This window comes from Osmerus mordax, chromosome 26, assembly GCF_038355195.1.
Source record: "Osmerus mordax isolate fOsmMor3 chromosome 26, fOsmMor3.pri, whole genome shotgun sequence".
Classification (NCBI taxonomy): Eukaryota; Metazoa; Chordata; class Actinopteri; order Osmeriformes; family Osmeridae; genus Osmerus; species Osmerus mordax.
Window position 1 is genome coordinate 10,462,371 of NC_090075.1, and position 15,898 is coordinate 10,478,268.

The 15,898-nt window shown below is 45.5% G+C and overlaps 1 protein-coding gene across 1 annotated transcript in view; it reads right to left on the reverse strand.

The window, feature by feature from the left end:
- Nucleotides 1–925: 925 nt before the first annotated feature.
- The window catches only part of ttll7 (tubulin tyrosine ligase-like family, member 7), a 47,683-nt gene continuing 32,710 nt past the window's right edge, over nucleotides 926–15,898 (reverse strand). Inside the window, exons 15-20 of the mRNA XM_067229747.1 lie at nucleotides 14,529–14,821; nucleotides 13,916–14,050; nucleotides 11,737–11,817; nucleotides 10,357–10,517; nucleotides 6,794–6,967; nucleotides 926–2,916 (exon numbers count right to left, since the gene is read on the reverse strand). Coding sequence (XP_067085848.1) covers nucleotides 2,793–2,916; nucleotides 6,794–6,967; nucleotides 10,357–10,517; nucleotides 11,737–11,817; nucleotides 13,916–14,050; nucleotides 14,529–14,821 — 968 coding nt within the window. The 3' untranslated portion in view covers nucleotides 926–2,792. The remainder of the gene's footprint in view (nucleotides 2,917–6,793; nucleotides 6,968–10,356; nucleotides 10,518–11,736; nucleotides 11,818–13,915; nucleotides 14,051–14,528; nucleotides 14,822–15,898) is intronic.

Below are 15,898 nucleotides of genomic sequence, written 5' to 3' on the forward strand. Positions count from 1 at the left end.
CATTCACCTCTCATGCTGCTTCCAAACCCTATTTTCACCCGAGCACATGGCCAGGGAGAGAAGAGGGGGCTTAAAGGCTCTAGAACTGGGTCATCCACGGGGACTTGAAGGGACACAAAAAAATGGACAGCGCTGCAATGCTGCCTGGACTGGGGACAGTGGAGGGATGGAGTAGGGGTGGGAAAGGTCAGGACAGAATGGTCCAGCGATGTAGCACAGGGGGATATTTTTGGACAGCGCAAAGGGTCGGAAACACTGGGCTGTCACTGTTTGCTCGTTTCTTGTGCGGAGGCCATGACCGATGCTGGAGGGACTCAATGTTTTACCCTTCACCTTTCTTCCCAACAAAGAGATCGAGAGAGAGAGGGAGAAACGGAGGGAGAGGAAGATGGAGCGAGAGAGAGAGAGAGAGAGAGAGAGAGAGAGAGAGAGAGAGAGAGAGAGAGAGAGAGAGAGAGAGAGAGAGAGAGAGAGAGAGAGAGAGAGAGAGAGAGAAAGGAAGAGATTAGATACATGGGGGTCAGTTTGGCTGCTGCATCAGTCCAGAGGAAGCAGGACACAAACCAGGTGTGTCTGAGAATGTGTGTGTAACAGTGTGTGTTCACGTGTGGATGAAGGACATGTCCACCTACGTACTTCAGGGCCTCTCAGGTCAGGACAAGACAAGGCACGGCTGTCATAGTGCCGCACACACGTCACATTCTCGAGGTGAGTACCAGCTTGTCTTGAGGTAACTGTCACCTGTCCACAACTCTATGTTAGGTTTGCCTCCCCCAACCATGCTGCCAAGACTTCTGTGTCCACACCTCTAACAGCCACATTCCTGCACTTTATTTGTGTGGTCTTTCATTGGGACAGAAGTTCACCTAGGAACTAGTTAAGCAATATACAACAACAAGAGAAAAATAAGAGAGTGAAATATAACTTAATTTTAAGGATTTTATTGCTATGGAAACAAAGATCCCTACCTCAAATGAAGAAAAAAAATATATATTACTCTGAACTAATGCAAATAAATTCTGGCAAAATAAGAGATTTGGCATTGTGAAATGATGATCAGTATAGGGAACAGTACATCAGCATTTTAGCACAGCATTTTTAGCTATTAAATCAGTTGTATTATTGGAATTGGTTTACTGTATCATAGTTATATGTAAACTATCACCTCGAAAACTTTAACCAATAAATTACATGCGAGCCCAGTCTATCCTAAAACATCGTAACACTGACTGTCTCTCCCTATTTAACATTGAAATACCTACTTATCGAGGATCTACCATACTTGATCACATTTGCACCTTAATTAAAGGACCAGTTGAAGACATTAGTGGATATGCTGGAGTCTTGGCACATAGCTGTTCTCTCACTGGCACTTGGATGTGCAGGGCTGGCGTTGGGGAAATAAACCACAGCTGCTAAAACACTGTGCGATAGTTCGATGTCTGAGAGGTAAAGCCCTGCAGTTAGCAGTGCGGTATGCTACAACTGGGTTACATTTCAACCACGTTATCTTCAACCTCCACCTCAGGTAAACACTCACCATCAATCATTTGCTGTACAAGCCATGTGTTTTATGATACAAAACATGTAATTAAGACTTCAGACTTGTGTGAGTGTATCTATTAAAAAAAATTAAAAGTACAAAAAAAAAACTATGACACAATAACACAAAATTCAAGTATTTCCTGTATTCAGTTGTCTATAAACTGTTTCTGGGTGAGGGACTATAATCTAAGCATGCAAAACTATCTTACCTTCTAAACTGCCTGGCCTAATTTCAATTACCTTTTTATGTGAAAGTCAACAAATTCACCAGGGGTGACATTTTTGGGTGGCTTTAGGTTAAAGTTTGAGTATCCACGGGTATCTATGTGTGCTCATGTTCAACACAAAAAAAAGTCAGCAAATGTTTATTTAAGTAAGCTTTTCTCGGCACTTCTCTGCACATTGGGCTAAATTTATTTAAACAGAGTGGTTGTTGACCAAAAAAATAAAGCATCTGAAATAAGTTAAATACATAAATAAATAAATAAATAACCGACAGCACCAAAAATATTTAGCATTTGCCATAACCAGCAAAAATGAGCTTTGTTACGTTTTTTTTTTTTTTTTTTTTTTTTCTCGAAGAAGGGATAGTTTGTTAATCTCATTCCATCTGCATTCGGCGGACTGCATTCACTGCATTCATGGAATATCTTACAAAATAAATTTTAACAATCCTGGTTGAGTAAAGTATTTTGTTTCTTCCCCTTTACAGTACCATGACATGTAACTGTTTAGTGATCAGGTATACAATAGCAGGTACAAGGGGATGGGGTTAAAAGAGATGTAGAGAAGCAGAGAGAGGAAAGAGAGAAAAACAGGTCACAGGGGAAAAGATAGAGAGGAATAAGAAAATCAGGAGCCAGCAGGTCAACCTACAAGTGGAACTGACCTACTGTCTGACACTGATAGGAGCGGGGCCCAAATCATGGGTAAAGTAGGATGGCTGGACTGAGCTGGGCTGGGCTGGGCTGGGCCAGGACTGTCTGGGATAAAGTGGGCTTGTCAAAGCCAAACTGGACTGGAGTTCGACGCGGCTGTTAATCTCCCCCATATGCTCTGGTCTTGCTCGGCTGCCCCCAGGGCCTTGGTCAAAGTCCAGAGTCCAAAGTTCAGCCCTCTCACCTCGGCAGGGATCTGGGTTGAGGGTGGTGCTTGGTTGGCTGCTGGTTGGATGGTAGGTGGTGGCGCGCGGGGGGGGGGGGGAGGAGGTGTAAGGGGTCAGGTGCGGTCCAAGACGCGTGACCACCTCAGAACTGCCCCATCCTGGTGGTGAAGAGGCTACGCGAGCGGGGCATGGCTGCCGAGGACACTCGACCGAAGCTGGACGAAGGCCACTTCATTACGAACTGGGAGGTCACTGGCAGCAGATACCTGGACAGACGGGTAAGAGAGGAGGATGGAGGGGGAGGGATCGGAGGGAGGGCATAATGATCGGATTAGACAAAGGTCACCATCAAGAGATCAAGGCGTATTAACCTCTACCCTTCCTGCTCACCACCGCAGAGAATCCCTACTTTAGAGGATTACAACACCACCCAGCCTATACAGTACTTGCTGCCCATTATTTTTCTTCTTCCACAACTAAAGCGCCAGCGCTAGGCTCTGTCTGATTACGTATGACTTGGTCTGCCGTAGAGAGCCAGACCTCTCTAACAGAGTTCCACTATGTGAGAATGAGATGGGTAGGATGAGGAGGAGTGAGGAGCCTGGTGGAGTCTCTAGAGCAACTTGAATACATCTGCTCCTCAGTAACAAGATCGAGACTGGTCAGACAATGCTCAGTTCGATCATTAAATCTTGCATATGGTGAGATGGGTTCATTGTATTAGGGTGGGCAGCTGACCTACATACTGTGAGACGGGGCATCAAATCCAGGGTTCATGATCAGCATGCAATAGGTTTTTACATTAATGAAAGTGCTGTGAGTAGTTTTAAACAATTACTTTCCTAATATAAAGCCTTCTCTAGTGAAAAATTGTTACTGACCATGACCCTATTCAAAATCTTTAGCTGTAACGCAAACCGCCACAAAAACACTTTTCATGGTATAAAAAAAGAAGCCCAATAGGCTAAACTGACAGAGAGTTCTTGATTTCTAACGACAAATTCACAAAACGTCCAGTATCTGTATGAATTACAGAGTGTGAAATAAAATCTTCTGTTAGCTAGCAGATAACAGGGTTCAGTGTGACAGGCTTTTCCTGTAAAATAGCTCCTGGACAAATTAGCTCTTAAAGCCGACCAAAAAAAGCCTTCCGCTGGAGCCAGGGGCATCTGCAGCAACAGAGCCCGACCCAGGAGAGTTGGAGGGATTCAAATTAACTTCATTTAGTTCAAGAAGAATGTCCTTGAAAGTGCCCAAGTGGGCCGTAGGTACTTGTCAAGCACATCTTTTTTTTCTCACAGTCCACTCACAGGCTTTTGTATCACTCAGCCACTGTGTAAGGCCAAGCAGCTGAGCAGAGGACAGAGTTATTTCCCCGGTAGCTTCTAATATCCGTCGCACTGCTTGCAAAATTACAATGCTTTGTTTTCATGAGTGACATTTCGACTCAAGTCTGTGTCACCTGATTCCTTCCCTCTGGGTTTCTTATTACCTTTATTTGTGAGTTACAGCATCTTGCCCATATTTAACCATTCTTATTTTTTTCCATTATTGGAAACTGCATAGTTATTCTGAGGGATCAGGCTTTCAGGGCAGTGTATTTCCTCCCGTCATGGGAGGAATTAAAGTCAAATATATGGCAACTGTAAATTCTTTGTGCTCAGGTATTCACTTTGAAAACACTGTTCATGGTATATAACACGTGAAAAGAGTTCCTCACGTCCAAGTCCTCTCTCTCTCTCTTTTTCCTTCCCCCGCTCCTTCCCTCTGCGGGGTATGCTTAATTGGCCGTGTGTAAAATCATCTAGCTCTTCCGCGTTTGATCATACAGGAATTCTTGGAACGACCTGCCTGCTTGAAACCCAAGAGAAGGTGCTTGCTTGTGCCGAAGCCCTACTTCAGTCCAATCCATCAATGGGGGATGAGACGCACCACTCATTACATGCAAAACTCACCCCCGTGCGCCTCCATCCTCTGACGGACGCGCGCTTCTCAAGGTCTCCGCCAGAGACGCAGCTGCCACGGCGAATTAGCGAGGCACGCGAAGGACGCTAACAACGCCGCCAGAGACCGCGAGAGGTTGTTAGCAAACTGACGCAATCAGATGCCACGCTGCACGGGGAGGGGTTTGAAGGTTACTGTCGACCAAGTCAGCGACTACACCTCAATTAACCCTGATTAGTACGCTACGCTATTACGCCGCCGACAACTTAATAAACAAGGTCAGAAAAGTTTCGCGTTATTTCCTGGAAGAGCCTTCAAGGATGTCATTAGACTTAAACAAAATTCTACGGAGACAGTCAGTCATATGGTTGTCATGGTGTAGTTAGAACTAAGCTTGGCTAAACCAAAGCCTGAGTGACTGCTGACACACCTCAACTAAGTTAACGGATTGCAGTACTTGCGGGAGTGGGTTCAGTATGTGTGCTTAATAGAAACCCCAGGCTCTTCTCACTCGCCCTCTCCAGTGTGTGCAAAGCCTGCAGAGAGAGAAAAAGGAAAGAGTGTGTAGGAAGTTTAGAAGTGCAGACCAGAGGTGGGTTCAGGGGCAGAGCAGTGAGTGGGGTCAGCCAGAGAGCACAATTGGACGTGGGCGAGTCGATTTTTGTGTAGACAGAGGTGACAGGTGCAAGATGGTGCTCTTGTCATACACAGACATAATTCCCCCATCGAGACAAAACATATGCAGGCTAATGGCAAATTAACCATAATAGCCTCTCCTCTGAGGAGTGGGTGGGTAGAGGCAATGGGGACATTCCCTGCTTGTTTGACGAGCTGAGGCAGAGATAGCTCAATGCTGCAAAAGGGAGCGACCGGCTGCTAAGGGAGCCATTTTGTGTCAGTGACAGGGAAGAAGGTGAAGTTACTGGCTGTGAAATGTTCAGGCAGTTAGGTTTCCCTCATGATACAAGGCTGTTGCCCAACAGTCTCATTACGTCTCCTTTCCCTTGTCTCCTTTCCCTGATATACTCATCTGTACGAAATAAATGTATGAAACTGATATGCTTGATACGCATCTATGCACCAACCAATCAATTCTATACCAGTTGCTATGCTGAGAGTCACTGAGAGAATGAAGAGAAGACCGTGGTAGGCTGTTGGGACAAAGCTGTAGTGCTGGTGTGCAGCCGGGAGCAGAGGGATGAGGGGGGTGGGTGAAGTCGAGAGAGGGTGGATGGGAAAGTGGGAGGGGCCAGTGAAAGGAAGCAAAAACCTGCATCAAGGGGCGAGTAGGCGGAGCAGGAAGAAGCAGCAGAGGTGGGGCCATGGCAAGAAGCTGCTCCAGCAGCCAATGGAGAGCTTCGTCACAGTCCACACATATGACCACACACAAGCACACAAACACGCACAGAGAGACAGACCAATGCACGCTTAATGGACAGAAACTGAACCACACCCACATCCATTTTCAAGGGCAACTGCGTACCAGGGTACTATATATCAAATTAATTCATGTTGACGACTGGATTCAATCAGATTATACTACATCTCTATCTCTACCTGAAATATTGCTATCTCCAGCTACCCACCCCTCAACCCTTGTATCATTGGAAGAGGTGTAGGTTTATTCCAAGACAAAACAACACGTTGCATCCTTTTAAAAAGTCCCTTGTGTGTAAAGGAAAAAAGTAGGTCTACATTACTAAAGTTTCTAACGGTGCAAAACGATAGCCTTGTTAGCTGTGCATTGGGTTATGAATCAACCAAAGCTTTGCTCCACAAAGAGGTCCTCCTAAGGTCATTTGTGGCTAGGCTCATCTGGGTTCTAATTGAATTAAGCTAGCCTCGGGAGGGCTTCACTAACCTGCACACTAAACTGAGGGTCATTATTTTCTGTTAACAGCACCAACCCACCCCCCCTTCTGCCAACCCCCGCCACCCCCTACCCTCCTTTCCCACGAGCTTTCAAAGTTCACTCGCTCAAAAACAACCGTCGACTCCTTGGAGGGATGTAAAAATAGCACAGGTCTGATTTTAAGGGTTAGGTACCTGGAAGGATGAGATTAAAAAAAATATATAAAAGAAGCATGCAAGGTTCCGGAGAACTTGATAACCCGGATGGTGTCAAATGAGAGTTTATGCATGTGTGTGCCATTTGTGTGTGTCACTTTACATGGACTTGCACGCTTTGTGTGGCCTCACCTGGTGTCGTCCCATTCGGGACTCAGGCCTGTGAGGGAGCCCCTGGACTCTGAAACAAACTTGTAGACGACCAGTAAACAGTGTCGGCAGAGCTGCACCAGCCTCTTACAGCACTGCAGCTGCTGGGGGGTCACCACCTCACTGCTCTTACTGAAGATGGTCTCCCACGAAGACCTGCGAGAGGCAGGCGTGCACACACACATACACACACACAGGCACAGCCCCACACATAGGAACGCGGTTGCTCACACCCATGGAGACAGTCGCACAGACACACAAGGCACGCACATACACACACACACAAAGACAAAGACATGAAGAGGAGGATAAAACAAATCCTGTACATTTAACCCTCTTTACAACAGTGGACATCCCCCTGACTGTGAGAGGCTCACAGCTGAAAGAGAACCAAGGGCCTGTTTGATGTCTTGCCGTTCTCAGTTCTTGGGGGGGCTTCAGAAAAGGGTTCACAAACGTATTTCTTATTCTCTTCCCCACTCTCTAAGTCTCCTATCAAAGCTCCGTTCAATGCTCCCACAATAGTCACAGCCGTGTCGGCCAGATAAAATATCAAACGGGAGGGGTGGAGGGGTGTACGTTTACCGGCGCTGATCTTAGCCGGGAAAGGGAGAAGTAGGCGCCGTCTCTCGCCGCATGGCTGCCGACCCCCTGTGGCGTTGATCTCGTAGGCTGCGGCCAGCGCGATGGCGTGGGTTGGGGATGAGGGGGGTGGCATGTCCTGATCAGACGGAACCAGCATGTGGCGAGCCACTCAAGGGGGGCAGTGGTGAGTATGGCTAATCCCCCCCCCCACCTCTTTGCTCAGGTGCTCGCAACTCGTTCCCCGAGCTCTCGTTCCCCCTCTTCTACAAACACGTTGTTAGGTTCACTCTCCCCTGACTATCTGACCCTTTATTTCTTCATCTTTCTTTACAGTTATGCATACCAATTGTATGACAATAACTATTTGTATGTAGCATCAGTGATGTCTATAAAAAGGCCCCCGTAAGGGTGAGACACCCAGGCAAGTACAGAGATTTGACATGAAATGAGAAGCTAGTGGCATCACAGCTGGCTGCCTGAAAATTATATAATTAGGTCGTCATATTACAATCTGCATGTGTGTATGCGAGCCTCCGTGTGAATGCCTAATTTCTATAGGGACACGATCGAGGGGAATGAGTCGATCTATAAAAGGTCACTTACCGCTGGCTCAAGAATGAGTAGAAAAAAAAGTTGAGAGATATCAAAGGATTTCATAAAAACAGAAGTAGGGAAGAGACAAATACAGGATCTACTTTAGCCCTTCCCCGCTTCTCTGTCCTCCCCTCTGCCTCACACCCCCAGTTCTAAAAAGCCATCATAAACAACAAGATCTATGGCCTTATTATGTGAACAGAGAAACACATGTTGCTTTCATCCTTGGAGCTCTCAGAAGGATGAGAAGAGCAGACGGTCTGTGTCATTTCCCTGAGGCATATCAACAAGCAAATACTTCAACTGTTAATCAATCAGGTATAGGAGAGAGTGGTGGTCAATAAGATATATTGCTTGTCACTTTTCTGTAGTATAGAGTTCTGGGAAAGAAGGATACTTCATCAGTGCTTTCACCACACTTTGTCAATGCTATACTGCATTCTACTATTGGAACAACAATTCAGTTGGAAGACAGGTTTTTCAATAACATTACTTGCTAATAAGGGATTTAGTTCGAGGGAGTCGATAAAAAGGGCAGCCTTAAGTCAAACAAATTTAATAAAGAATTCTAACCTAATTATTGAACAGTAGCTTTGTCTTTTATGGGTTTTTTTGCCTACACAAACCAAATAACACTCTCAATGCCCCTGTCTGCCAAGAGCAGACATTCCTAAAATTAGTGTAGAATTTCTTTGTACACAGTATATCTTGTCAATGACAGTTCATTTTCTATGAGAGATAGCTAGTAAGAACAATCACATTCGTATATTAATTTAGGTCTATGGATGCTTGGTACATTAAAAACCAATGGTGCTTTTATTAATGTGGAGTTGCGTAGTAATGATTTAAGTTTTAAGAATGGTGACCAAAAGTATTAATAAATGAATAGCACTGTTTAAATGAATAACACATATGATTTACTGTTAACCTGTGGGCCTCCCTGCAATAGCCTGCTATCTAATAAATAAAAAAGAATGTTATTGTGTAAGACAGATGTTTAAGACCAGTGGGTACTATTGTACTCAAACTTCAACATGGTCTCAAGCTCAAACAGATTTATATTTATATTTTTATTTAAAACATATCTCTAATGTTACCACATTAAAGAAGAAGTGGACTAAAACAAAAACAAAAATACTTTTGTTAGTAAGGTCAAAGTGAATATGTCTGTTAAATCTACAGGATTGTCACCAAAATTGAAATGGCAAAGGTAAAAGGTTGAATGTTCTGAATAATTCAGAATTGTACTGAAATTGCACTCATAACAATTATTTGCTGACTTCCCTTTATTACAGTTGAACTATGTCAAAGTATAATTTTGCAAATTGAGAAAAATTAACAACATTCTGCCCCTAAACCGACTCTGGGCAAGTAGAAATGTCACTCACCAAAAAAGACTCACCAGTCTTTCATTCAATATCCAACTTCGCCAGCCAATAGGAGGACACCTTTGGTTTGCCGTACTTCCATACATCAACCATCACACATGTCACCAAATGCCTTTGAAAGGCCAATAGTGAGAGAGTAGAATCAGCAAAAGAATGCATTGAAAGCATAATAACCTTTTCATTCATTTGCTGGTTCTTCTCTCTCACTATCCAAAACAAGACACGACGTCCTCCTCACTGCATGATGAACTAACGCTCCCGAAAGCCCACTCCATCCCCCAGGACTCCACCCATGTTATACACGGGGCCTTCAAATGGCTTCCCTCTGGAAGGGGGTCTGCAAATTCCACTCTCCCCCCCTTCTTTCTCTCTCGCCTGGGATGGGGCGTCAGGTGGCTGAGCGGTGAGGGAAGCGGGCTAGTAATCTGAAGGTTGCCAGTTCGATTCCCGGTCATGCAAAATGACGTTGTATCCTTGGGCAAGGCACTTCACCCTACTTGCCTCGGGGGGAATGTCCCTGTACTTACTGTAAGTCGCTCTGGATAAGAGCGTCTGCTAAATGACTAAATGTAAATGGATCTCCACATCTACTGGTCTGACCCAGTCTCAGCATCCACCATCCCTGCTCCCAGAGTGCCAGCCAACACTCTCTCGCTCTTTAAGACTCTCATTGATTCATTATGTCTGATACACGGTCACTGCCACTGTCATGTATGGTGTACTGTACTGTCTCTGCCATGTGGCCACTGTCTATCCTGTACTGTCATATATGTCAATTTGTGTGTCCTTATTGTGCCGGCATCCAGGAATTGTCCCTCGGGGTTGAATAAAGTTTATTTGAATTGAAAATATGTACCTAGGATTTCCATCTGTTTGTGAGGGCTGACTTCTCTGCCACATTCAATTCCATAAACTGGTCTCTCCTGTGTCAAACCCATGAGTGCTGGAGAGAGTGGTACGGTACGCTGGTAACCCTACCCAGTGTTGGAAAAGCAGTTCCACAGGCCTTGGCCGTGACTCCACAGTAGCCTGTTGAAGACGCGGTTGAAGAGACGGTACAGGTGTAAACTCTCCACGTCCGGCTCTTTCCAGATCCTCTGCAGCGCACAGCGCACGTTGGTACGTACAATGTCCAGAACCTACACATCAGCCATTCGGCACGCAAACACATACAGAACCGCAGGTGGGAGAGAAAAAGAGAGAGATGGACAAACGAATCAGGGTTTAAAGGTTGAGGTGAGGTATGAGCAAGGGAGTCCATTTTGAAAGAGATGCAGGGAGATGCAAGGAAATCAATTAGGAGACCGGCTGAGGGGGGGGGGGGGGGATTTGATTCAACGTGAGGTTTTAAGGCTTCTTATCGAACACTCAACTTGAGGGGCTAAATTTTGAGTCAGGTACTCGCCATCACTGACATGCATGCAAACATGCGTACGCACGTGTTCAAGAACGTGAAAGAAACAAATGGACACAAATTCTGTCTCTCACACTACATGTACAAAACATACACATGCATAGATGTAGACACACACACACACACTGTTTCTTTCACACACATCATGTACAAAACAGACAGGAGCACACACATTCTGTCTCTCACACATCATGTTCAACACAGACGTACACACACTGATCACGCAGCAAGTGTGGCGTTTGTACAAGCGAGACGCAGGGCGGGAAACCGGAGCAAGGGCCGTGGCGAAGGGGAGCCGAGGAGAGAAGGTAATTACTCGAGAACGTCAGTATTGCTGGAGAACCGACGTCAGAAGTTACAGGGCGCTCTGAAGACTCCTGCCTTCCTCCCTCCACCGACCCCCCTCTCCCCCCATCTCTCTCTCAATCTTTTCTCTGTTGTTCTTAGCTGCAGAGTCTTTGATTCCTCCTATCTCATTAGTGATGTCTATGACTAGGATGATGTCTGGGCAGGCATGCCAGCTTTAATAGGCAAGCATGGGGCACAGGCACAGACAGACACACAGCCATGCACATTTTCTTTGACTTTTACCCAGCAGCCCACTATGGTAATATGAAGGCAGAGTGCAACATAAACCCTTCATACATCTATCACAAGCCTGTAATCTACAATTAACAAACACTGATATACAAACACCATTAACATCTGACTAGAACATCAAATCCATCCTGACACCCTCATGTATTTTTCCATCTGGCTGTGCCCTCTCTTTCTCCAACAAAACAATATGGTTTTGATTTATTACATCAAAGTTTTTTTCTCCCAATCTTTTTTTACTGACTTGTCAGATGGGAATCTGCGTAAAACAATACCTCTAATACACAAAATGCTGCCCTACAACGATCCTGGATCAATATAATATTTTTATTACGATTTGTACTCACCTTTCTTTGTTTGGTAGAGTCCAACTTTACCAGCCAATAGGAGGCCACCTTTGGTTTGTGGTATTTCCAGTTGTCTAGTATCTAAGCAGGAGAAGGCAGAGTACAAAATCAAGTAACTGTAAATAAACTTCTCTGCTCAATATTACTATGGGCCTACCTGAATATGACTCAAAATAATTCTAACAGCAAACAAAAGTGAAAAGAAATCGCCCCAAAACATGTTTTAAATGTATTTTAGACCAGCGTGTATACCACACAACACATGGCCAAGCTCTCTTCTTCTTGCTCCTTTGTGCCTCTCCCTCTCTCTCCCCCCTTTTTCTCTCTCTCACTCTCATACATCATCCCTCGTTCCTCACAATCATCGTATACAGCCTGGGGGTATTGTTACTTTAGTATTCAAACCGATCAGGGTTTCTGCGTTTGCTTCGGTTTGCCTGTGAGACTAAATCAATGGCGGCGGAGAAGGAGAGATTGCAAGAAAAAACCACGGACAAGCCTCGCTGCAACTCAATAGGCCTTTTCATTTAGCAGGGGCTGGAGAAAGCGTGTTCTATAGACCCCGCCACCGCACCTTCATGGAACTCTATGGCCATCTGTCAATCTGTCAACTCTGCATTCAGACACGGATATAATTGACCTGAAGTGCTCTCTTTTATTTCTTTATTTCGCAGCTGTGGATGCGAGGATCAGGTTAAGGGGGTGTAAAAAAAAAAATCTGTACAAAACCTCAAGTTGAGCTTGACACTTTATTTCAGTCGGAAAAAGTGCTCTGCTTTTTTATTTGGTGCGTTTAATAGTGCGCGGTAGACATGACAAACACAATGATGAATCATTGACTATATTGGCATCTATAGGTCCATCTTCGTGAAAGGTTCCATGCTATTTAATTCCCATGTTTTGATTTCCAACGCTCATTTACGTAGTTGTTTGAGCTTTGTTGCTGTTGTTGCTTTGTTGACTTACACCCTACCTCCCCAACATCCACTTATCTTGCAGCTATAGAGATCCCTGTCAAAGACAGTTCCCACAGGGGAGCCTGCATATTGTACACTGTATAAGCACACACAGTGAATCACACAGGGCCACAGTGGTACATAAGTAAGCAGACCTCTCCACTCGTGTATAAAAGTCTCTACTTGAAGGCCCTGCCTCTGTCCTTGGAGAATCAACAGAGGGAGAATGAACAGAAATGCAAATATGCCTACCGCGAGCATGTGAAATGAGTGAGGTCTGTAAATACTGAATAAATACAAATGTTAAATTGTGAGGCTCGTCAGTCTCAATTATTCAAAGAGACAGACAGATGGATTCAAAGGAAATGTATTCCACGGACCTATGGACTCACAATTTGAATATGGTGAATAGAGCCTCTGTTTAGAAACGCGGTTTCAGATTGTTGCTGTACTTCACAAGAATGGGAAAAACGTAACAACTATTATTGGATTCACTTTTGTTTCCTTTATATATACTTAGATCAACATGGTTTACTAGAGTAGCAACATTCAATAATGCGTAGTTTCTAGACAAATGTTCCAGTTGCAGTGCATGATTCATTATGATTTCATAATTGAGGATGTGTGAATATTAACAACTAGAAATCCTGTGGGGTGAAATGTAGACAGATATTATTGGGGAAATAGGGCCTCTTATCTTTCCTACTGTACATTAATTTTGCTTTCCCTGTGAATATTTACCATTTACAGCGTTCCACCAACAACTTTGACGCGAATGCACAACAATGAGTCACGCCCTAAAATTTAAATTGCACAAGTTGATAGTTCTCCGAGATTACTTCTCGTCTCCTGAGTGAACTGACAAGGGCTATAGGTGTGTGCGTTCATCTGCATTTCCATGGTGCCCCTAATTAGGGCTGATTAACAGGACAGGTGTGTCACTAATTGTCTCTTACGACCCTGACACACACACCGCCGCTACCCACCAGGGGAAGGAGACCATGATGAATACGCAGGTGCAGTAGGGAATATGGCGTGGCGTGATACAGCCCACGCGATGGTCACTAGGGTTGTCTCAAAGACAATAGGAGTCAGGCCAGACAGGTGGCTATTGTGGAGAGGTTAGTTATGGTCAGCAACAACCATCTCCACGTCGGCTCTGGGGATAACACACTTCCTCTTCTACAAACCCAATAACACGCACACACGCCACACACACACACCTCGTCCAGAACGGCGTCGGCCTCCTCCTCTGTCTTCCCGGGGAAGCGTATTCTCATTGTGTTGAGGGCAGCCAAACTCTGCCTTGTCAGCTCAGTGTCCTGCTCCTTAGTCCTCAGGTTCAGCACGGGCTCGCTCTACACACACACACCAAGTACACACACACACCAAGCACACACACACCAAGCAGACATACAAACACACGTGGGGGACAGAAAAGGTAGAGGAATGAAGACGAATGGGACCGTGAGGCAGGCCGGCGTCCCTTCTTTTGTCCTGACGGGTGTGAGAGCACCGGGCTCTGACAGAGACAGACGCAAGTGGCCGTGATAAATAAAGAAAAGTCCACCGGCTCGATAGCGAGTAAACGAAACAACGGCCAACAGGAGCTATTGAACCTTTGTCCAGACAGGGTTTTAAGTGAAGAGAAAGATACATCTAACTCTAGCAAGGGGGGAAGAAGTGGATTTAATTAAGTGAAGTTCCGTGCTTTTGACACATATACCATCTCTGGGATGTAGACAGAGGTCAACATTAAAAAGGAAAGATGGGAAATGAATGCTAAGGTAGAAAGGGAAGCATTTGTGTGTGTGTACTGCGTGTGTGTTTTCTTACCATGTTAGAGTGGATTGTGCCCAGGCTGCTGCTGTGTGGCACTCTGTGGGCGGAGCCACTGCGGCTGAGCGAATGAGAGCGTAGGTAGGCGGAGTTTGGCCTCACCAGGGGCGTGGCCGAAGGAACTGAGTGTTTGGCTAGGGAGATCCGTGCCTCATTGGTGGGCGACTGGGTCGTGAGGGAGGAGATAGAACGTGGGCAGGAGATGGAGCGTCTGATTGGTCCAGAGAGTGTTGGGGAGGCGGAGGGACCTGGTTTGAGGGGTTTCATTGGAGACTTCCAGTGTACCCGACCTGGAAAAAAAAGTGGGTGAAGGAATTAAATGGTGACCTAAATAACTTAGGCAGAAGAGAGGATCTACTGGCAACTTCAACTCCCTTTTTCCTCATCAACTTTCTCACTGTCCTCTTATCACGCTCTCTCGTGCTCTCTCGTTCTCTCTCCATCGCCCTCCCCCCAGCCTCCTTCCTTTTTACTCCCCTCATCATTGGTTGGCTGCTGCCTTGGTCTGGGGACAGCGGAGATGAACTGTGGCATTAGGCCTGCCCAGTCCAGGTCCAAGCTTGTCTGTGGTGCTGGCTTATTTGAACGTGTTTTTTCATTAATGGCTGCAGCATGTGTTTCTGGAGCTGGGCTTGCTTGCTCTCTCCTCTGAATGGATTAGAGAACAGGCCCTCTGGCTCCAGCACCACACAAACACACATATACAGTACACATACATACTCAGAAATGCACATCGACATGCTCATCCACATACGCAGGCACACACACACACCATCCAGAAGACTCCACAAATTAAACCACCTCCAGGTTGCCCACTAGCCAGGTTGTGTGTGTGTGTGTTTGCGTATGTGTTTGTACTGAGCCACTCTGCGGTGCACTAAAATGTGTGTGTGAAAATGCAATGCCACTCCAGCGCTGAACCTTCCGAGGGGGAGGAAGTTGCCAAATGGAGTGTATTATGGGGCTTAGTTTAGGCCGCCCCCAGATGGGCGCTTATGGAGTCTGCCGCCGAGGCAAAGTCACTCCAGCGCGGCCCCTCGAATCCAGCCAAATCACTGCTCTGTCCTTCACTCTGCAGCTAATGGAAACTCTTATGCTAGAGTCCTCTTGTTCAAGCAAAAAAAGTCACTCCTCACTCTACAATGCGACACGTAAATCAATTTTTGTCCCCAACCCAGAGAAGCGCGCCACATACTGGAAGAATGCCCGCTCTTTTGGTCTATAGAGTTTCCAGGATTGAAACGGGAGGGTGAGAGACTTTCTAAACCCGAGAGGAACACTGAGCAGATCAATCTTTTTTTTTTCTTTTTTTACCACAATTATTATTTAAAAAATAATATTAAAAAAGCCCTTTTCAGGCCAAATTT